The sequence below is a fragment of the Echinops telfairi genome, unplaced genomic scaffold (genome assembly GCF_000313985.2).
Source record: "Echinops telfairi isolate 266 unplaced genomic scaffold, ASM31398v2 ScPeMD7_18;HRSCAF=68, whole genome shotgun sequence".
Classification (NCBI taxonomy): domain Eukaryota; kingdom Metazoa; phylum Chordata; class Mammalia; order Afrosoricida; family Tenrecidae; genus Echinops; species Echinops telfairi.
In genome coordinates, this window is record NW_022103915.1 from 72,252,080 (window position 1) to 72,275,373 (window position 23,294).

The 23,294-nt window shown below is 37.8% G+C and overlaps 1 protein-coding gene across 2 annotated transcripts in view; it reads left to right on the forward strand.

The window, feature by feature from the left end:
- SNX6 (sorting nexin 6) overlaps positions 1 to 22,316 on the forward strand; it is a 46,982-nt gene extending 24,666 nt beyond the window's left edge. Inside the window, exons 4-11 of one of the 2 annotated variants that reach the window (XM_045288010.1) lie at positions 133 to 254; positions 2,130 to 2,253; positions 5,530 to 5,625; positions 6,632 to 6,737; positions 12,509 to 12,584; positions 14,404 to 14,471; positions 16,178 to 16,217; positions 22,159 to 22,247. In XM_045288010.1, the coding sequence (XP_045143945.1) occupies positions 133 to 254; positions 2,130 to 2,253; positions 5,530 to 5,625; positions 6,632 to 6,737; positions 12,509 to 12,584; positions 14,404 to 14,471; positions 16,178 to 16,217; positions 22,159 to 22,165 (639 nt within the window). In that variant the 3' untranslated portion in view covers positions 22,166 to 22,247. Of the gene's footprint in view, positions 1 to 132; positions 255 to 2,129; positions 2,254 to 5,529; positions 5,626 to 6,631; positions 6,738 to 12,508; positions 12,585 to 14,403; positions 14,472 to 16,177; positions 16,218 to 22,158 lie in introns of both variants that reach the window. The other variant, XM_045288009.1, reaches the window with a different exon arrangement.
- The last annotated feature ends 978 nt before the right edge of the window (positions 22,317 to 23,294 follow it).

Below are 23,294 nucleotides of genomic sequence, written 5' to 3' on the forward strand. Positions count from 1 at the left end.
TCTAATTGATTTTGGGTATTTCTGCTGCCCAGTTAATCAAGATGCTTTTAGTTCTCCCAGACATACCCTTTGATGATGGCAGCAGTAACGTTTTACAAGAAGGGAAGTAGTAATTGTTTGGTTCTGTTACAGATCCCACCAGCACCACCAAGACCTGATTTTGATGCTTCACGGGAAAAACTCCAGAAGCTTGGAGAAGGAGAAGGATCAATGACAAAGGAAGAATTCACAAAGATGAAACAGGAGCTAGAAGCGTATGTCATTTGTTATTGTTGCTGAGGTTAACAGAGCTTGCTTAATGTGTAATGTGTGTGTGTGTGCGTGTGTGTGCGTGCCTGTACTCTGATATCCTATCCTAGTAATCATTTCATCATAGTGGCCCTTCTGGGGAGGTACAGGTTTAAGCCACATAACCATGTTAATGATCATGATCAGGGCCTACGGGAAAATTATAAGATAATTGTCTGTATTATAAAAATCTTTAAAGAGATCTGAAATTTGAAAACAAGATTCAAAAGTTGGCCAAAAAGTCGTAGAAAGAGGAACATGACATTGAAGCAGAATGTAAAGTCTGTTTGCTTGTGTTTTATTTGCAAGCTCTGATTACCAGCATAGTTCTCTTTGTTCAGTATGCACACACTACTTAAAACTTCTGTTTCTTATACAAGTGTGCCTTGAGCAACTCTTTGCATGTATAGTTTTCTTAAAAAAAAAAGTGTGCATATGGCTGTGTGTGTGTGTATGTAAAATTTCCCCCTTTTCTCTTTGCCTCTGGCTTCCACCATATGGGAAAAAAGTAGAAAGAAACTCATTAGAGAATAGATCAAAATATTTTTTCATGACATGCTTATTAGTTTCATATATACTAGAGGTGTACTAAATCCTTTTTTAAAATGAGATAATTTTAATTTTAGAGTATTTGCTTAAAATACAGATTCACTGTGTATTGTTTTTCTGTATTTTGAAAGTTGTACAAGGAAATAACCTCCCTTCCATTAGCATCATCTCCATTGTCTTTTTCTGGTCACTTTTCCCCTTCACGCATTTCCTTTTCTCCGCTCCCACTTAGTCTCTGTTTTCAAGTTTATAATAACATTACTACTGACTCCTCAGAAAGCTAAGCTTTCTTTAAAAAGCAAAGTAGATCTTTGGGAAAGTCTTTAGATGACAGATATTCTGCCAGTTATGAGTACCAGCAGTAGTCTGGTAGCAGACAGATAAGTGCATATAGTTTTGAGAGTGAAACTGGAAATTAGCAGAGCACATTACTATTGAAGAGTCTGTGATTTTCCAGTGGCCCTGATCATGATTCTCTTGTGGTCTGGTTAGGGGTTGGATAACAGAGAACCCTGGGTTTATTCTACTGCTACCTCCATCCTCCGCACCCTTCTTTTTTGTCTTCACTGAATGACTACCCTCACAGAGATCAAACTTCTCCCAACATTGGTCCTGCTGGTTTTCTGGTATGTAAAACTTATCCTCCTTGCACATAGTTGAAGCAAGAATATTGGGCCTTTTCCTTGAGTGTGTGTTTGGTTGTTTTATAACTGACATATATTGTAGTCACTGATGCACTCATGTTACTAAAAGATTTTAAACAATTCTTCAATGTAATGGCAAAAATCAAACTCCCCATGGTATGTTTCCTTCTTGTGTGTTTGGGTCATTAAATGAAAATAATAATTAATTTTGAAAAGATTGCTGCTGTTGCTTTGTGTGTGCATGTGCATGTGCGCACGCTAAAGTATTTTTAAGTAGCAGTTATCCGTAAATTAAGTCATCGAGGTTGTCATCAAATAGTTTGTGATGTTCTTTATCTGGAGGTAAAAACAAACACCCCTATAAATACTTTTAGCATCAATTTGCATCGTAAGAAAGGTTGGTAAAATTTAAAATGTTAACATTTAAATGTAGTAAATACTATTAACTAGCATGATGTCTTCTCAGATCTGAATTTCTATATTTCATTAACAATTCAACTAAAATCTTTGTTTCTTTGCATTGTATCTTGGTGTTGCTAATTGTGCGTCTGGGATAATATTTGGGTATTTGCTGAACATTTTTTGCAGGTGATTTTCTAATTGATGCTGATCTTGTTTTTAACCTTCAATTTTGTGTATTATCTCTAGTGAGTATTTGGCAATATTTAAGAAGACGGTTGCAATGCATGAAGTGTTCTTATGTCGTGTGGCAGCACATCCTATTTTGAGAAAAGATTTAAATTTCCATGTCTTCTTGGAATATAATCAAGATGTGAGTATTAAATTAAACTCATTAAGACATAAACAGTATATATTTTGGAAGAGTTGTTAGAAAAGCCAGGGAGTGTTGGAAAGGTTTAAAGTCTTTCTTAGAATGCTCTATTATTTTTCTAGGCCATATAAATAGCATTTTTCAATGTTGATACAATAATTGAGTTGATTAATTAAATAAATGATGTTGGATCATGTTATTATGTGGGAAATGATTTTTCATCCTGAATTATAAACTTATCAAGAAATGTTGTTAAATGCTGTCAGCTCACTCACTTCATGTTGTTGAAAAGGGAATTTGTAATGAAGAAGTAATTGGTCTTATAAAATTCTATCATGCAATTTCCATCATCATTTTTATCACTAATGCCATATTTTCTATCTGCTGATCTTTCCTCTTCTTGTTTTCCAATTTTTGCATGGCATTATCAGTGCTTCTTGATTGCATGTCGATCAGTTTCAGGCTGAAGAAGTTGGTAGAGTTCTCCGTTTTTCACCACTAGCTGTGGTGGTTGGCTCTTAAATTTGAAAAGCAGTTGCATTGACTGGACTTCTTGTAGGTGTTTAGATATTATCCTATCGAAGCAGCATTGTACTTCAAGATAGATGTTGAAATGGTCTTTGACAATTAGTTAGACCCCATTCCTCACGGATTTGTCATTCCTGGCATAATAAACCCTGTGATTATTCAACTTAAAACGGCCGATGCTAGTCCATATCATCTCAGTAATACCTGCAATATTGATCTTCAGGAGTTTCGTTCCATTTTTATGACTTCTAATTTTTCTAGAACCATATTTCATATATTCTATTTACTAATAGATATTTGCAGCTCTTCTTACTTCCCATCAGCAAATGAAGGTTTAGAACCCTTTACTCCATCCGTATCATTACGGTCAACATTACTTTGGGGAGGCAGCTCTGCCCTCACTAGCTTGAGTGCCTACTAATTTGAGGTGTGCTCATCTTCCAGTGGACCCATATCTGACAGTGTTCCCCTGGTACTCATACGGGTTTCGCTGGCTAGTCCTTCAGAAATGGACAGCCTATTCATTCTTTGTTAGCTGTGATTAGTCTGGAAACGCCAATGAAACTCGTTCACCATGGATGGCTCCACTGGTATTTGACAAATTAGAAGTATAGTTTCCAGTAACACATAAGATACCACAGCACAACAAATTGACAAATGGCTAAGACCCGTTGACCCTTCAAGCCTGAAACAGAACGCATCCCTGGGGATTTTCTTTCAGCCGAACAATAGACAGCTTATGACATGGGCAGTGAGGAGTGTACTCCACAGAACAATCTCCCCTACGCGACCCAAAGGGAAGCGTTTGCCAAGAAACAGCTCAGAAGGCATGGAGGGCAGCAGAGAAGGACACGTGGAGCCAGGGGCCCCAGAGACAAGTGAAAACATGATTCTTTCATTGAGGGGATTGTAACTAATGTTGCAAAACAAAATATGTATACATTTTTGAATGAAAACTAATTTTCTCTTTAAATTTTCACTCAAATCACAGTTTAGGATGAAAATATCTTTCTACCTTCAGATGTTTTTGTTAGGATATTTCTTCAGTGAATTTACTCTGCTTGTTTTAATACTAAATGTTTATATAAATTGAACAGTTGTAAAATGTTCAAAAATTACTAAAAGTTACTTTACTCTAGCTAAATAAAATTTGGTCTGCAAATGAAAAGCCTGTGGATCACAAAAGTTTGATCCACAGCCAATCGTGGGTCCATGTGGGCAGGAGCAGGCAGTGCTTCCTTCAGTGTTTGTAAACTGATAATGAGTCAGGTGGATGACTGGATGACAGGCAACAGTTTAACAATGGTTTATCGAGTGAGTGAATTACCAGAAACCATTAATTAATTGTTTAATATTAAGACTGTAGTTGATCAAGATAAAGGATGTGTTGGTATGTTAGGACACCTAAAGATAAGAGCAATGAATTTTAAAAGTTTGAATGTATAAGCTTGAGTAGGATTTTTCCTGGGGAAGGTTCTACACTTGATCTTAGCCAAAAGGCCGAGATGTGCTGCTGGGGAAGGGAGATAGCATTTTAGGTACAGAGGACACTAACATTCAGAGCTTTAGAGAACTCTAGGAAATGGAGAGTTCTGTGGGGGTAGTGTGGTGGGTAGAAAGGTTGAATCATTGTTGAAAGCCTCGAATACTGTACTACTAAGGAGAGGGGCTTCTTTTCTCTGAGCATAATGAAACTTGTTAGGTTTTTTTAATAAGAAATAGATGCTTCAATTTTTATTTTGGAAACCTATTCCAGGCAGCAGAATGGCTTGGAATGGGGAAATGAGAGATACTATGTTGTAGTCTAGGCAAGAAGATGCTTAGGGCTTTTACTTGGATAGTAGGAATGGAAAAGGACAGATGGCAGATATTTCCTGGTAGAATTTGAGCTGTTGTACAACTTTAATGATACTGTTAAACATTTTGATCAAGGGAGACATCGGACAAAATAATAATAATTTGTAAATTATCAAGGGCTCATGGGGAGGGAGAAGCAGGGAGGAAGGGGGAAAATGAGACGATACCAAGGGCTCAAGCAGAAAGCAAATGTTTTGAGAATGATGATGGCAACAAATGTACAAATGTGCTTGACACAATGGATGGCTGTACAGATTGTGATAAGAGGTGTACGAGCCCCCAATGAAATGATTAAAAAAAAAAAAGAATTCTGATCTAAAGAGGGTAAATTCAGAACAGGACTTAAAATTCTTACGGAATCTTGATTTCATAAGAACCAAGAGAGGTGAATAAACCCAAGATTATTGCTCTCAGATAAATGTTAAAGGTCAAACAAAAAATATCCGGACATCTTCCTAAAATCAAGTAACAGTTTGTTTTAACTAGTAAAGAATGTCTACCTTGAACGTTATGCCTTTTTAAGGACTGTCTGTATGAGAGCAAACTGACGAGCATCTGGGAAGGTGAGGTAGAAAACTTAGGGGCAGTGAGCTATGTTAACGGAGAGGAACAACTTAGAGAAGTAGGTGAGAGTAATTGCACACCTTGAGTAGAATCAGTTGCTAAATTGTACATGTACACACTGTCGAATTGGTATACTGTTATCTATATTATCAACAACAAAGAAATAATTCTTTAAAATCACTGAATGCATGATGAAATTGCCACTTTATTAAAGTTTACTAATTTCTTTTTTTTCGGTTGCCATTTTGATGCCAAAAATATAGAGCTGACACTGCCTTTCACTTGTAACCTAAAAATACAATCTAACTCAGATTACCTCTTTTTCAGTTGAGCGTGAGAGGAAAAAACAAAAAAGAGAAACTTGAAGATTTCTTTAAAAATATGGTGAAATCAGCAGATGGAGTAATTGTTTCAGGAGCAAAGGTAGGAATTTATAGGGTTTGTTTGAGAATGTACTTATTTTAAGAAGGGGAGAGATTGGGATTCCAAGTATACCAAAGATTAGATTGGGGGGAAGAAGAACTTGGACCGTCGATAGCTTATATCTGGGAAACCAGGGCCCCTAGCCTTTAGAAGGCCATGTTCTCCAAGGCTTTACAGATTTAACCATATTTAATGCTTTTCCATAGTGCTGGCTTAGAAGAGGGGAAAAGAGAAGTCCTGTTAACTTTACTTTCAGCATACACCTAGCTTTGTTTCAAGAAGCCCGAGTGATACACGGATTCAGTGCTTGGCTGCAAACCAAAAGATGGCTGACTTGAGCCTACCAGTGGCTCTGTGGGAGAAAAGACTTGGAGATGGGCTCCCATTAAGACTGCAAACCAAGAAACCCTACAGGCAGTTCTAATCTTTGCAGTGGGATCTTTATCAGTCATAGGGACTTGATGGTGCCCTACAACAAGCCTTGTTTCAAAAAAGGATTGGAAGCAGTGGTACATCGTATAATCGCTCCTAGATATAACCAGTTTGGCCAGATGGCCTGCTGCAGTCAAAGAGAGAGGGCCCTTGTGACCAAGGTCAGGTAGCTTTCAGCAGTAGCTAGAGAAAAAGAAAAATAATTTCTTATTTTCCTTCTGTGTACCAGAATTTTATTTTTTGCCTGCTCAAAAATAACTGATTATTGCCACTGGCAAAAATGCATTTGTTGTAGAGGCAGAGCACAATTAGGAACATATTTCAGAGTATAACATAAACATGAACCATCTGGGGAATGTAAGCCTTCAACTACAGAATCATAGGAGACGTATTAGATGGCAGTGCATGTCTATTAAAGTCGTACTTGGTGAAATAAATGTAATCTCTGAAATTTAGAAGAAGCTTTGTTATTTTACTGTTGCTCTTTTATATTTATAGTGATAATATGTAATTTTACATATTTCACTAAAACAAATAGATTTCTAAAAATGTATATTTTCTTGTGACCCTATAGGATGTAGATGATTTCTTTGAGCATGAACGAACATTCCTTTTAGAATATCATAACCGTGTTAAGGATGCGTCTGCTAAATCTGATAGGATGACCAGATCGCACAAAAGTAAGATTTTTTTTAATGTGGCTTCAATTAAAAATTTTAATGGAATAATTATAAAGTTGATATTTTATTTACTATTTGCAAGAGCCTTGGTGTAGAGCAGTGGTCCCCAAAACATGGCCTAGGAAGACCACCCCAACTCCTTTGAAGGACTCTTTCAGGCTGAAACTATTTTCACAATACTACTATGACAATTTTTGCCCTTTTTCACCATGCTGACATTTACACCAATGGTGCAAAAGCAATGGTAGATAAAACTACTGGCCTTTAGTTATAGATCAAGAGAGTGGCTAGTAGTCATTATATTCTTTCCTGTTAGGCATTTGGGATTAGGCCAGGTTGTCTAGAGAAACAAATCCAGTGATACTTATATAAGTAAGAACGTATATCAAGAAGTAATTATATATCAAGAAGGCATCCCAGCCAGTCCAACTCAAGTCATTAAGTCCAATACTAGTCCAAAAGTCCCTCTTCCGACTCACGTAGCTGCAGACCCAGAAAGATGAAGCAGGAAGCAGATGGTGCAGTGTCCGTGGAGACTTGGCAGGACACCCACAGCTCTCAAGTCCAGGCAGCCCATATGTGGCCACTCATTGAGGCAGGCGGAATTCCAGCAGGCAGGAAGGCAGAGAGAGAGATTATCTCTGTTCATCTTGCCCTTATATAAAAGGCTTATGACATCAGGCTGTGACTTGATTGACAGGTTTGACTCCACTCCTTGCCCAGGACATAATCCCTGCTTGACATAATCCCTAACCACCACACACTTGTAGTTTAGGAAAAGTGAATTTCACTTGAGGATGTCCTGGAGGAAACAGTAAAAAATATTCATTGTAATTAGTATTCCACCCTTGTTGAAGAGTAAACCTCTTTTTCTGTTCGGAGTGGTGGGAGGTATGTATAAAGAACTTTTGTTGCACATGGAAGAATCATGCTTCTCTCCAGGAAAACATTTTAGTGATTGTTTGAGTTACACCTGAGCTAGCTGTTTTTTACATTGACCAGTGTATATGCCTGAAGGAATGACTGACAAATAAACGGTGATTACTCAGACTTAAATGTGTGGCAGACATCGTCTCAAAAATGAATTAAATGAACCTGTCATATTGAGGGAAACAACTGGCAGTATTTGTTGTCAGTGATCGAATTCAAACTTAAAAAAAAAAATTATTATTATTATTTTTTAAACACTTGTTCTTAATGAATGTTCCTTTAAAGGGACATTAGCTCTGTCCTGGACACATTCATAAGCACTACATTGGAAGAATGGGTGGGCGGAGGAGACATGGATCCTGCCCTTGATCTTTTGTGGCAACTGGCAAGTTTGATTTGAGAAAGGCGAGGCTTCCTATTCCTGTAAAGATTTACAGTCTGAAAAACCCACAGGGGCAGTTCCACTCTGTCCTATGGGGTCATTATGAGTTGGAATCGACTTGATGGCTGTGAAGAATTCAAGCTTTTAAGCATCATTAGTTTTGAAAAAATTCATCATCCTATCCATTCCCAAGAATTAAAAAATTTTCTGGTAAAATTGGTGATAATATTAATGAGTTTGATTTTTTTTAATTGTGTACTGAATGTTTTAACATTTGCATCATTTATTGAATCAATCTTTTCTAAATCACCTGTGTATGACGTTTTAAAAAATACGTCCGTGATTGATCTCTTCAAAGTACAAGATACCAATACATTTTAACAGCTTTATGGTAGCATAATTGATATTAATAAGCTGTACTTATAAATTTTTACAAATGTGTATCCAAAACCCATTATTATTGAGTCCATTACAACTCAGTCTGCCCCATAGGGTTTCCAAGACTGTAGTCTTTATGGTAGCAAACTGCCCCATATTTTTCCCAAGGAGTAACAGTTCTGTGGGCCTTTCAGAGCAGCTGAGTAGTTAACCACTGCACCAGCAGCACTCCCTCTCCAAATGTCTGCACCCCAGGAAGTATCACCATAGTCAAGTCATATACATATTCATCACCCTGAAAGGTTTCTCTGTGGCCCCTCTAGTGTTCCTCTCCTTCCCCTGTCCCTAAATAACCACTGATCTGCTTTCTGTCTCTATAAATTATATTTTCTAGAAACTTATATAAATGAACCATGCCGTATGCATTCTTTGTCTGGCATTTTTATGCAGTTAAATTATTTTGCATTTCATCCAGTGTTGTGTGTATCCAAAGTTCATTCCTGTTCATTGCTGAGTGGTGTTCCATTGTCTGGATAATCATTGTTTATGGAGGCTTTTAAAGTTCATGGGGGGGGGGAAGTTCATGGGAAAATCATATTCAGTTTTTCCATGAACTTTCTATAACTCTCATATAAATTGTATCTAGTTGAATATGAAGAGGTTACAAGACCAAAAAGTTTGAGAATCTTCGATATTGAGACAGATTAGTAGATACTAGAAATATTAAATAACCACTTAGGGTATAGAAATAGCTGTAGCTGTAATAGAAAGGAAGATTTAAAAAGTCTTTGACCAGGTAACTTTTGTTTTTTCTGTCATCTTTGGGGAGTGTTAAGAACTTTGAAAGTATTTTCTTACAACTTTGCAATTTGGACATCTCGTCTAATTAATAGCAGTATATGCCTTCCTGATTTACAACTAAGAACTATAAAGTAGTTGAATTTTGAGAAATTTAAATTCTTTTCTAGGTTCGTTAATGAATTGCTTAGAGTCTTGGACCTTGCATTGTTTTTCTTAGAAAATGGCATTTTGAGGATGAAATATCTCATGCATTTTATCCTCAGTTGAGAAAAACTTTGGAAATGTGATATGGAACATACAAGTATTGATTGTAATTATTAGGAATTGTTGCGCAGTGGAGTGCCCTTAAAATTTAGTTATAAACATTGGCATACCTATTTCCCAGCCATTGAAATAGATCCTATGCGGCGGTGGTGGGGCAAATGAGGAGCTGATACCAAGGGCTCAAGTAGAAAGCAAATGTTTTGAGAATGATGAGGTCAACAAATGTACAAATATGCTTGACATACAATGGATGGGTGTATGGATTATGATGAGTTGTATGAGCCCCCAATAAAATGATTTTTTTTAAATAGTTCTTATGGTAGAAGTATATTTTTGTATTATGGGAACATTTTTTTAAAGTTAGAGAACTTTCTGTTAAGAAAATTGAAAATAATATTATTGATTTTTATTCTATATATTTGGCCAAGTAGAATGCTGTTTTAAGAAAAGTGATAACAGACATGTTTTACAAAATAGAAATTGTAATGTAGAAGTTATTTTTTCATCATAAAGGAACTTAGTCTGAACTATAATAAAATGAACTTTTCAGCATTGCTCTTGAGTTCTGTTATATAAACTCAGAGCAATCTGCATATTTTCTATGACCAAAATGTGCTGTAACAGCTAAAGAAGATTATTACATAAAATCATATATTAGAATCCAGAAATGTCTTGCTCTAAAAAGTAATTTCAGATTCAGGTGTTTTTGGTTTTTTTTTTGAACCAAATTAAACTTTACTTCCTGGGCAGACTGGGTGAATCCATCACTCCTGATGGGCTCAGCGGCTGTACTTTCTCTTCAGGAAGGTTGACTGGGATGGGGAGTGCTGTGCTTGGCCGGGTCTGTGTTGTTTTGAGATCTGTCAGGCTCCCCAGCTGGGCTTCAGGCTGGTCTCCCCAGAGCAGATGCCTGGGATCACTGAGAAATCTCCGGCTGCGCCGGCTTGTTAGGCCACTCTACACTGTCCAGTGCAGTCCCTTGAGGAAACTGAGTCTCTGGGAGGCCTCGAGGTCCTTCACCAGCCCCGCCATCTTGGGAGCGGGTGCCCCCTGTCGGTGTGTTCACAGCCCCCCGGTTCAGTTTTAACATAAAATATTTGTATCTTAAACACAAAAAGAATTTTGGTTCCTGATTTGTTTTAATTTATTACAACCTTCAGGGGATTTTAAAGTTTTTGGTTGCCCCCCCTCCCCCATTATGGCGTTTATTAAGGAAGTTAATAGTTTGCAAATACTCAGTATACAATTATTTGCCTAGGACAGACTATTCTCAGTCATGTCCACAGGTCTCTCGCTGGTCTCTGGTTCTCAGCCACACGGCCCGTTTTCCTTTTCCCTGCTCGTGCAATGCTGCACAGATCGCTTAGGGCTGCGAAGGAAGATGCAAAGGGCAAATCATTCTCCCACAAACCTCAGCCTGAAGGTCACCAATTATTACCTGGAGGCGCCCCATTCCGCAAGCCTGCTTGAAGTCACTCAGTTTTACTTGCTCTTGGGTTGGAGTGGGTGGGTAGTCCACTGTTTTGTTTCATGCTCTGTGTTTTGTCTTTGGCTGTTTTTTGTTTTTGTTTTTTGTTTTAATTACATTTTTAGGCTTAGAGGATAGTGAAAAGGCTCACATAAAAAAGTTAAGTTTGTGCTCTAAATTTCTGTATATATCAGAATGGATCTGCTTTGATTAAAAATAAATAAGGAGTCATCAAATGTGCAACTTTAGTGTAATATAAGAATTACTATCTTGTTAGGGAGTAAATTCATTAAAGCATTGGGAAAAAATTACTAATATAAAGTGGTAATTTGCATACAAAGTAAATGGATCTTTAATCTCAATCGATAATAGCAAACATATATAGCATTGTATATTTATGTGCTAGCACTTAATAACAAAGCTTATTTAATTCTCTGAATAATTATATGAGGTGGAACCATTACTCTATTTCCAGAGGAAGAAAACTAAGGCACACCAAAGTTAACTAATATACCTCACATAGTCTTATAGCTGGTTCAGTTAGGAAGCCAGGATTGGACCTGAGCCACTCTTTTTCCCACTGTATGCTCTGATCCATTGTAGTAGTCTTTTTTTGTAAAACTACCAGAAGCATTCATTATAACCTCCTCTCAACAACTATGTTGTCTTGTGATTTAACTTGACGCTAAATGTGCTGAACATGAGTGCTTTATTTCCTGGAATGTACAGGTAATGGTGCCACTATTTAGCTAAAGTTTCCCAAGCTCCATAATTTCTCCTGCTACTTCAGGTCTAGTGTTTCTAAATGCTATTATATGAGAGGCCTCAAATGTTGCACGGAAAAATTTCATGTGTCTTTTAGCTCTATTTTTCCATGAGTTTGTTGAAGCGTCCTTGTCACCTTCTCTCTGTTCCAACTGTATTGATTCTGACCTTCAGTTTTTATGGTCAGATTAGTCACCACACCTGTGTCTCTTCCAGTCTTTCCTCCAGGCAGCATTGAGGTGTTTCGGCTTGTTTTTTGTTTTGTTTGTTTTTAATCTAAAATGTTTCATGTTGATTATAATGATACTATGACTGGAATACATTTAATAATGTCCATTCTCACAAGTTCTACTCCAAATTATCCTGTCTTATAAGACCCTTCTTTCCCAAGATGGTTCCGACTTATTTTTCCATCTCTGACGTCATCTACTACTTTGTGTACCCACAGTCCCATAAGGCTCTCAGAACAGACTGAACTACTTTGTCCAGGTTGCTTTCCCTCTGCTTCTGGTAAAGAATTTGCTAGGCCTACAAGCACAGCTCACTCTGTAGCTTCTATAAATCCTTTCCTGACTTACTCAGATAGATAAATCTCTTCTCCTTGTGCCCGACACAGCATTTACACTTATAAGATATTTACCATATTGAATTTTAGTTAATTGTGTTATTCTCCTTCACTAGACCCTAGTTTTTCATATTGCACATTGTGTTGCAGGCAGGTGCTCATTAAGTGTTTTTTATTCCATGATTAAATATATTAAATCTCTAAAACTTTGTCCATAGGTGCTGCAGATGATTACAATAGAATTGGTTCTTCGTTATATGCTTTAGGAACTCAGGATTCTTCTGATATATGCAAGTAAGAAACTTCATTTAAAATATTAAAGAAAATTACAATTCTGCTGCCAATCTGGGCTGAAGAACACCTTTGAACCCAGTCAGACATTTTGCTGTATTGGTGTCAAAAGCACACTGATGATGAGCAGCTTGGTCATAAACTTGTGCTGCTGTCATTTCAGGTGGGGAAGTCCTTTTCATAGGGCATGCCTTTCTCCAAGCCACATCCTTGGACTTTGATCTGGTATATCTTTTCAGTAGAAATGTAATATTCGTGTTTCTCAACAAATCTAGGGTATCATGGCTTATACCAACATACTACCTTCCAAAGAGTCTGTTCTTTGGACTTTGATAAGCCCAAATCATCTGCCCTTGACTAGATTCCCAGTCATAACAATCATATATTGGGTTTCTAAGGCTGTAAAACTCTACGGGATCAGATAGTCTAGTCATCTCTCATGGGTTTAAACTGCTGGCCTTGAGCTTAGTGGTCCAGTGCTTACCCAACAGTGTCTCCAGGGCTCCTTTCAGTCTTTGATAAGAAGTTAAATCTCATCCTGGTTAGGTGTTCTCTCATAACCTGTCAAGTTCTTTTCAATAAAGCCAAATTCATGAACTTGTATTTTTACTTTCATTGTATTTGCCTAAACCCAATTATAATGTCTTCTATAATAACATATTTTACAGAAATCTTTTAATAGTTTAGCACTGGGATTATAAAATTTGTGTCAGCATTTGCCATATAGGCTAGTTACAATTTAAGTGGATTTTAAGATAAAAATTGGTTATTCTCTTTATTTTCCAAAATAATTTGTTATTTTCCAAAGCAAATCAGCTATCTTTGCAAATGTTTTAAACATAAATATCAGTAAGTTTCAACAACTGCTCCAGCTTCAGTGATTTTTAAATCAACCTTTCTCTCTGGATGTGATTGTTCTGTGCTTCTGTAATTATTTTGAAGGTACAGGCTTTATTTAATATTTTAAAGTTTAATAAAGGACTTAAAATCCCATCCAAAACAAAATGGACAGGTTTTTCTGCAGTGACAGATTTCAAGTAGTCTATTACACAATATCAGAAGAGATTCAAAAACTTATTCTTAAACAGAATAGTTAACTTAAAAGAAATAATAAAAGACATAGTTCAAAGATTAACTTGAAAAGACAATTGGTAAAGCATTAAAATCATATGTGCAAAGACCTGGAGTTAGAAAACCAAAAGGAGAGAACATTTTGGCATATCTTAAACTGAAAGAACCGATAGGGAAAAAAAAATCAAGCCTCAAGTTAAAATATTGAAGGATTCTATGAGCAAAATATTGAACTATGTAGAAAGCATCCAGAACAAAGGTGGAAGAAAATAACTGCCCACAATCTCACCATCGTGGTAACTATCATCTGGAATTTTGGTACTTTCTCCCTCTCCTCCCCACCCCCACCCCCACTTATATGGTCATTGACTTTTTTTTTCCATTTGTACCAAAAATATATACCATTAAGCATTTGCCATTTCAACATTTTACATGTACAATGACATTATTTGCATCCATCATACACACTTATCATGACATCACTATGCTTGTCCAATTTTTTCCCAATACTCTTAATAGAAGCTCAGGAGCCTTGGTGGCATATTGGTTACAAGTTGAGCTGCTGACTGCAAGGTCAGCAGTTTGAAACCACCAGCCACTCCAAGGGAGAAAGACAAGATGGGGCTTTCTATTTCCATAAAGAGTTACAGTCTTGGAAACGTACAGAGACAGTCATATGCTGTCCTCTAGGGTCACTGAGTCGCCATGGACTCAGTGACAGTGAATTTGGGTTTCTTTGTTTGTTTGACAGAAGCCTCCTAAGCAGTGAGTCTCCCCCTCTCTCTGTTGCCGAGTCTATTCAGACCCCCCGTGGAAAGTGTGAGCAATTATTTTCTTTTTCTCTATTTTTATTTTTTGTTTTATGGCTATGTTTATACCATAAAAATAAAAAGATGAACTATACAATCCTGTACCAAATAAATTGATATGCAACCGTTTATTGACAGCATTGAAGGAAGAAGTCCAAGCTGCACTGAGTTCATTAGAGAGAAAGAAGGCTCCCGGAATGGACGGGATACAAATTAAAACATTTCAACAGACAGATGCAGTGTGGGAGGCACTCACTGGTCTGTGCCAACAAATTCAGAAGACAGCTAACTGGCCAGTAGAGTAGAGGAGATCTGTATTTGTGCCCATTCCAAGGAAAAGTGACCCAACAGAGTGTGGATATTATCAAATAATAGCACATGCAAGTAAATTATGCGGAAGTTAATCTTTAAAATGTTTGCAGCAGTACATCAACAGGAACTTCCAGAAATGCAAGTTAGCTTCTAGAGAGGATGTGGAACAAGGGTTATCATTGCTGATTCATGTGGATTTGGGCTGCAAGTAGAAAATACCAGAAAGATGTTTACCTGAGTTTCATTGACTATGCAAAGGCATTCAACTGTGTGAGTCATAACAAATTATGAATAACATTGCAAAGAGTGAGAATTCCCTATCATTTAACTGTACTTATGTGGAATCTGTACATAGACCGAGAGGCAGTCGTTTGAACAGAGCTAGGGGCTGTTCAAGGTCAGGAGAGATGTGTGTCAGGGTCTTATCCTTTGAAGGCTTATTAACAACCTGCGATTTGCAGGAGACACAACCTTGCGTGCTGAAAGTGCAAAGACCTTGACACACTTGATAATGAAAATCAAAGATTACAGCCTTCAATATTGATTATATCTCAACATAAAACAAAACTCTTCACAATTAGACCAGAAAACACCATCATGATAGATGGACCAAAGATTGAAGTTGTCAAAGGTTTCATTGTACTTGGGTGCATAGTCAACACCCCATGGAAGCAGAAGTCAGGAACTCAAGTGACTTGTTGAATTGGGCAAGTTTGCTGCTAAAGATCTCTTTGTAGTGTTGTAAAAGAGCAAAGACAGTACTTTGAAGACCAAAGTACACCTGACTGAAGCCGCGGCATTTCAGCCACCTCATCATACTCCTGTGAAAGTTGGAAGACTGAAGAATTGATGCATTTGAATTGCGGTGTTGGCAAATTATATTAAGTATATCATGGGCTTTCGGAACAACGAACAAATCTGTGTTAGAAGAAGTACAGCCACATTGGTCCGTAGAAGTGAAGATGGGTAGACTTTATCTTACATGCTTTGGATATGTTATCAGGAGAAACCAGCTCCAGGAGGAGAGCTCGTGCTTTGTAAAGTAAGGGATCAATGTCAAAGAGGAAGACCTTCAGTAAGCTGGATGGACAAAGTGGCTGCAGCAATAGGCTCGAACACAGGAACAGTTAGGAGGATGGCACAGGACCAGTGCCTGCTTTAGTTGTACATGAGGGTTGCTATGAGTTGAACCAACTTTATAGCACCTAATAATATCAGCAACAGTTATATGGGTGGAAATTCGGAGAGGTTTTATGAAATAGAAGTTTTCAGGTAATAAAACTGGTGGATATTAACAATGAAATGATGTTCATTATTAATGTGATTTGGTAACATTTTCTGAATGTTTTAAATGAAAAGTTATCTCAAAGGTAGTTTCTAATGAAACTTGTTTTTCCCTTTCAGATTTTTTCTCAAAGTTTCAGAACTTTTTGATAAAACAAGAGTAAGTACCATTAGTTAACCTTCGGTATCTCTGAATGACGTAATATCTAACTGTGTGATTATGTCTCACTTTTTTTGAGGAAGGTGGTATCTTAGTTATCTGGTACTACTATTGCAGAAATACCGTAAATGGATGACTTTACCAAACAGAAATGTATTCTCTTACCATTTAATAAGCTAGAAGTCCAAATATGGAGTACCAGTCTAGGCCATCGCCTTCTCACCTTTGGGGGACAGGCCTTGTCTTCAATCAAATCTGAGTCCAGTGCCCATTGGAGATCTCTTTGTGTCATAGCATCAATCTTCCGCTGGGTCTAGTAGAGGTTCTCAAAGCAAATACCATGGTTCCAAGGACTTGCTCCACAACCAGCTCTCCTTTCCTGATGGTAATCTGGTTCCTCCTCCCCTGTTGCTTTCCTCTCTCCTTATCTCTTGTATGTGATCGTATCATCAGTCACACAGGGATTAGGGTAATGTGCAATGCCTTTCCTCAAGTCGCAGCCTTGGGAAATTCTCCTTAATTATGGCCTCTTGGTATTTGTGTAAAAGTTTATATTCCTGATTATCAAGTTTTTGGAGACCAGATTTACTTTTATGAAAATTGGTCTTTTTTCTAGGGTTTTGGAAATTGGTAGAAAGTCATAGATTTGCTACAACTATACCAGGACTGATCCTTTTGATTCCCCCAGGACATGCCTTTTTAAAGTAATCATATGAGTCAAGCATACACCCACAAAAAGCTTATTATACTCCTAGTGGTCAGTATTTAATTTTAATATAGTCTTGATTTTCAGGGATCAGCCCCCTATACAGTAGTATTTAACATTTTCATCAGTTGATAGAATAATGAAGAAGTGTAATAGATGTTTAATGGTACATAGTTAAAAGTGGTGCTGTCTAGTCCAGTTTAGACATTTAAATTGGCATCATGACGTTGCCAATTGAGTGAGGTGCAGGGTAGTAAAAGGAGGAAGTCCTTAAGAACATAAATGTCCTAGTACAGACCTTATAGTCCATCGTTCTGCCTGTGATGCCAGTGAGCATTTTCTGGAGAGAGAAAAATTGTTTTCGTATGTGCCTTTCCCTGCTCATTTCCCTCCTCTCCAGAGGGGGCCACTGTCTGGAATTTAGTGTTTATCTAAGTATTTATTTTAAACAATGTTTTATTGTAAATTAGGTGAAGGCTTACATTTCAGATCAACTTTGTATTCAACGGTCCAAACCACTAAGTCCTCCGGTAGTCCACCTCCCCATCCCATCTCACCGTGGATCACTTCTACCTGTCAGCATCCATCCAGCCCTTCCCCCATCCTTCTCTTCTGCCCCCCACGCCTCCCTTGGCAACCTCCAAAGTCTATTCTCTATTGTATCTTGCCTTTTCTTGCCTTCCCCACCCCATTTTTATCAATGGTTTCATATAAATAATTGTCCTTTTGTGATTAGCTAATTTCACTCAACATAATGTTCTCCAGGTCTGTCCATGCCAAGAGGTGCTTTGTTGTTTCCTCATGTTTTTTTGTTGTTGTTGTTTGCTTTGTTTTTGTTTTCTAGTAATTCCATTGTGTGTTTGTATCAGAGTCTCTTTATCCATTCTTCTACTGATAGACATAGGCTATTTCCAGCTTGTTATTTGTAAACAGTGCAGTGATGAATATGGGTGTGTATGTTTGTTCTTGTTATGACTCTTGCTTCTTTAAGAAAATCCCTTTTTAGACTATGACTAAATATATATGTAGTCCCAGATGAAAGTTGTATTATTTTGTCACTTTTTATATTTTATATGAAATTTAGCATAATCTTTAAAAAAATAAGTTCTGGTTCCTCTGAGAAGCTGATATCAAAGTGGGTTAGGTACACCCGAGCTCAGAGGAAGGCAAGGGAGTAGGCGGGGAGAGCCTTTCAACCTTGATGCTGGTTTGATAACTGGGAAGGATGGGGAGCCGGGAGGAATGGTAGGAGAAGTTTAGACTAGTGTTTCCCAAAGTGGATGATGACACCCAGGGTTGGGGGTGGCATAGGTGCTATAACAATCCAGGGGGGCTGCAAAAGCATATAACCTACACTTATCCTGGACTATGGGTAATCTAGTACAAAAGTGTTTAATTGCCACTGGCACTGAATTTTGTTTTGTTTTGTTTCCTCAGAAGGAGGAACCTGTAGTTTTAGACTGTAGTACAGTTATAAGAAATTTTCCACCAGGTCATTGGGGGGTTCCCTAGCCAGACTGGCTCATTAAGTAAGAGTAGACTGGCACATAGTTCTATCTTGAGCTGTCATTGGCTGAGTGCAGCCTGAGGCAAGGAATAAGGAGGTAGGGGCAAGGGAAACTTACACAGACGCAGTGTGAATCCCGAGGAATTGTGTTTGGGATGTCGACCAGCCATGCTCCTTACAGCAGTTTATCTTGACAGAGAACTGATAACACATTTCTATGACTACCATCATCCTTATTGCCTTTACCGTTTATCTGGATATCATTCCTACGTAACAAACCACCTTAACATCAATAGCACAAAATAATAATATTTCATTATGCTAATGAATTCTTTGGGATCAGAGCACAGCAGAAATTTCTTGCCTTGGGTCTCAGCTGGGAAGATCTTAAGACTGAGGCCTGGAATTGTCCATAAACTCTTTCAGTCCTGTATATGGAATTGATACAGGCTGCCCACTAGGACCTCTCCTGGGGCTGTGGGCTGGAAACTTTCATGTCATCTCTGTAGAGGTGTTTTAGCTTCTTCATGTGTTGACTAGGTTCCAAGAGTGAGCTGCCCAAGACACAGAAAGTGGAGGCTGAGGGCCTATCCTATCCTGACCACCTTAGTTCAATTTGTTTTTCATGTTTTCTGTTGGGTTTCCACAGGGGGAGTGAATGTATAATGATAATTACTGATACAAGGTGTTATAGGGAATTCGGGGGTTGGGGGGAGGATAGGGAGGGAAAGGGATTTGAGGAGTAAATAATGAAGGCGGGAGGGGGGAGGGAGCACTAGAACTGATCTTGATTGTCCCACTCATTTAAAGGCCCATGGGGCAGGGAAAGAGAAAGCTCTAAGATAGATGTGGTGATTGTACAACTCCCCTTCATATGATTGAACGATGGAACTATTCAATTGAATGCTACGTAAATTATGTGCCAATGAAACTGTGGGGGGGTGGAAGGCCAGGGCCTGGAAACTAGCACAGTGCCCCTGCCCCTCTGCTGTATTGTTAGTCAAGCTGTCTTAGAGCCTAGATCCAAGGGGAGGGGGTGCAGACTTCTTTCTCAATGAAAAGAGAGGAGCCTGATTTTGAAACAGTCTCACCTTGCTAGCTTATCGATGGATTTATCTAAATTAATTTGAACACACGTCTATATTCAACATTTATTCAATAAGGTTCCATAAATTTATTTCTCTACAAAGTATTGTTTTTAAGATACTTCAAGTGTTTAAAGTTTATTCCAAACAAAAGGTGTTTAAACATATTCTTAAGATCAGTAAATGGCCACGGACAAATTCTCTCTGTAACATATTTATCTTAGTCTAATAAGGGTACCTTCAAAAAAAGATGCAAAGTAATTAGTCCAATGGACTAATGAATGGGTCGTGGAGCCATCACCCTCTGCAAGCTGACGGCAGAAGAACCAGATGGTGCTCCGCTACCACTGCCACCTGCTCTGAAAAGGATCCCAGTAGAAGGTTGTGGAGAGCGGTCTTGGAGGAAAATGTAGAACAAAATCACAAAGGAGACCAGGCTTACTGGTGGGTTAGCGTCTAGTGAAACACTCAGAACTGTGGCCTTAGTACCCTTCAGGTCTGGAACTGAACGCATCCCCTGTTAGTAATCACCCATGCACGATCAAGAGGCAACATTTACCCAACGACCAAGTTCAGAGGGTTAAGAAAGGAGGAAGAGAAATCGGGAGCACAAGTCATGAGATAAGTGAAAGTACATTGAGGGGACCGCATGGATGAGGGGAAACAAAACAGATACAAGTTAATGAGTTTTTAAAACTGATGATCTCTATAAACCTTCACCCAATTCACAATAAAAAGTTTTTAAAAATACAATGCTCATTTGAGAATAACAATGGCAACAAATATAAAAATGTGCTTGACACAATGGATGGATTGTGATAAGAGTTGTATGAGCCCCCAATAAAATGATTTTTAAAAATACCTCTAAAATACATATAGACAATGTGACTATTATTAGTGTTAGAAAATTGCATGGTATGAGCCCCTAATAAAATGATTTTTTTTAAAAAATTGCATGCTCATAAGGCTATTTTATGATTTATAAAATTTCACTGAAGAAATATATGTATACTATTTATATGTAAATATAATTATATGTATTATGTATAAATATAAATGCATCTCTAAATAGTGTATGTATAAATAAATACATCTGCATATATTTAAAATTTTTTTTAATACAATGCTCAGAAAGGGGGGTAAAAAAGGTCCAATCAATACAGTGACATATAAAGAAAGGGTTCTGCTACTCAAGTTCAAGGTAAGAGATGTCAGCTCAGAAGGCTGCCTGGATTTTGAGGTTCCAAAGGGGTAATCTTCATAGAATTTTCTTGAAGGACACAAGATGATTATGGCAGCTTACTATGAAGAAGTTTTGAGAACATGTAAATTTGCTTTGGTGAGTTTGGTCGAGGAATTTTTTTTCTTTCACAAGAATGCACTTGCTCCTTGTTGGAAGGTAGATAGCTCCACGGCTGGCCTATGAGAATTTCCTTTCCCCATCTATCCTATATCCCTGATCTTGCCCCTTCAAATTTATTGTGTTCCCAAATTCAAAGACTGTTTCAAATGAACATAATTTGAGGCCCTCAAGGATGTGAAAACTTCATTTCGACATGTACGTTGAAGAACCCAGAATTCTTGAAGGAAGGGGCAGAGAGATGGTGACATCCTCTTTCAAGTGTATAGATCTAGAGGAATGTATCAAGAAATTTACAATTAGGTGGTCATAGGCTATTCAGATGAAAAACTAAAGTACATGTTACCAAACTGTTTCCCAAAGTAGGTTTGCCCCACACACTTGCTTGTACTTGATGTTTTCCATCTTTTTAATTTTAACCACTTGGGTGACTTTTTTTTTTCTTTCAATTTTAACTTTTTGTTTTGATAGTAGTTTTAGACTTACAGCAAAGTCAACAGTCATACTGCCCTGAATACTGCCCATCACCTCTGATCTTGAGAGAATTTTATAAAGAATTCCTGTAAAGAATTCGTGTAGACACATCACCCAGATTTTCTGCATGCTAACCTTGCCCAGGTTGCTTGAGCTTCTTTTACCTTAAATTTCTTCAAAAAGCCTATGTTCATTTTGTTTTGTGCCTGTTCTGTTCATTCTCTCTTCTTTTTAAAATAAGAATTATTTTTAAAATAGCTATACTTTATCTCCCCTAAGAAGCTCCCCTTGTGTCGTAAAGAGTCCAGTACCCTGCAGCATTCCTTTTTCATAAGTCAGGATCCAAACAATTTCACGTTGTGTTTTTCTTTTCAACTTTTTATTGTCAATTAGGTGGGGGGTTAGATTTCAGATCATCAATTTTTAAACTGTTAATCGATCCTCCTACTATTTTCTCCTCTACCCAGAAATGTTATCTTCTGTCATATCCAAGTTATCACCATCTAGTGTGATGCATCTATCTTGCTAATCTCTCTCCAGACTGAAGAGTTCTCATAGTTTCAGTCTGTTAGGCCTGCTTCCCATTGCCTCCTAGCCAAAGTTATCCCATGTATTCATTACCTTTGACGTCTCCATCGGTTTTGTTTCATTTTTCTCAGAGTTGCAAAAAAAAAATCATGGCTAGTAAGAAAAAGAAAAAACAGATAAAATTGGAAAGAATATTATAGTTATCTATATTTTTATAGTATTTTTCAAGAGAAAGCTCAGAAAATGTAATTGTTCATTAATGATTTGTTTTCTTTTTTCAGAAGATAGAAGCCCGAGTGTCTGCTGATGAAGATCTCAAGCTTTCTGACCTTTTAAAATACTACTTAAGAGAATCTCAAGCTGCTAAGGTAATTTTATTCATTGTTTTTTTTTTTAAATGAGTATTTTTACAGAAAACCATCTGTGTAGACATGGATAGACTTAAGGAGGGGGGGGATTTGTTTGTTTTTTAAATCATTTTATTAGGGGCTCATACAGCTCTTATCACAATCCATCCATATATCAATTGTGTAAAGCAACATTTGTACATTCATTGCCCTCATCAATCTCAAAACATTTACTCCTCAATTAAGCCCCTGGCATCAGCTCCTCATTTTTCCCCATCCCTCCCCGCTCCCCCTTCCCTCATGAACCCTTTGATAATTTACAAATTATTATTTTGTCATATCTTACACTGTCGGATATCTCCCTTCACCCACCTTTCTCTTGTCCATCCCCCAGGGAGGAGGTTATATGTAGATCCTTATAATTGGTTCCCCATTTCCACCCCACCCTCCCTCAAGACTTAAGGTTGTTAAGATTATATATCGCCTGATTTGTTTGTGTGTGTGTGTTTAAAATATATATCAGAACATTTGTCAACCAAGCATAACATTTTGAGTTGTTTTTCCATTCCACCCAATATTTTAATATGAAAAGTTTCAAACAAAAAGCAAAACAAAGAAATTTACAGTGAATACCTATGCACTAGATTCCACCATTAATCATTTTATAATTCTGTTCATTGCAGTCAGTCACTCATTTATTCAATATTGTTTCTGTGTAATTTGCTAATTCTCAAAGTAAATTATAGATCATTTCCAAAACCTAGCCTACTGCCCTCGAGTCGGTTTTGAGTTACAGCCACTCCTCGCGGGGTTTCTCCGTCTTTCTGGGAGCAGAAGGCTTCGTCTTCTCCCTGGGACAGTGGTGGTTTGAATTGCTGGCCTGCTGTTAGCAGCGCAGGGCGTAGCCCACAGCACCACTCTGAGGGGTGTTGTTAGATGCCTTCAAGCCGTCCCAGCTCCTGGCATGGTGGAGAGCGACAGTGGAACAACACACTGCTCAGCCCTGCACCGTGCTCACAATTGTTCTGTTCAGCCTGCCCTTGCAGCTGCTGTGTCAGTCTGTCTTGTCA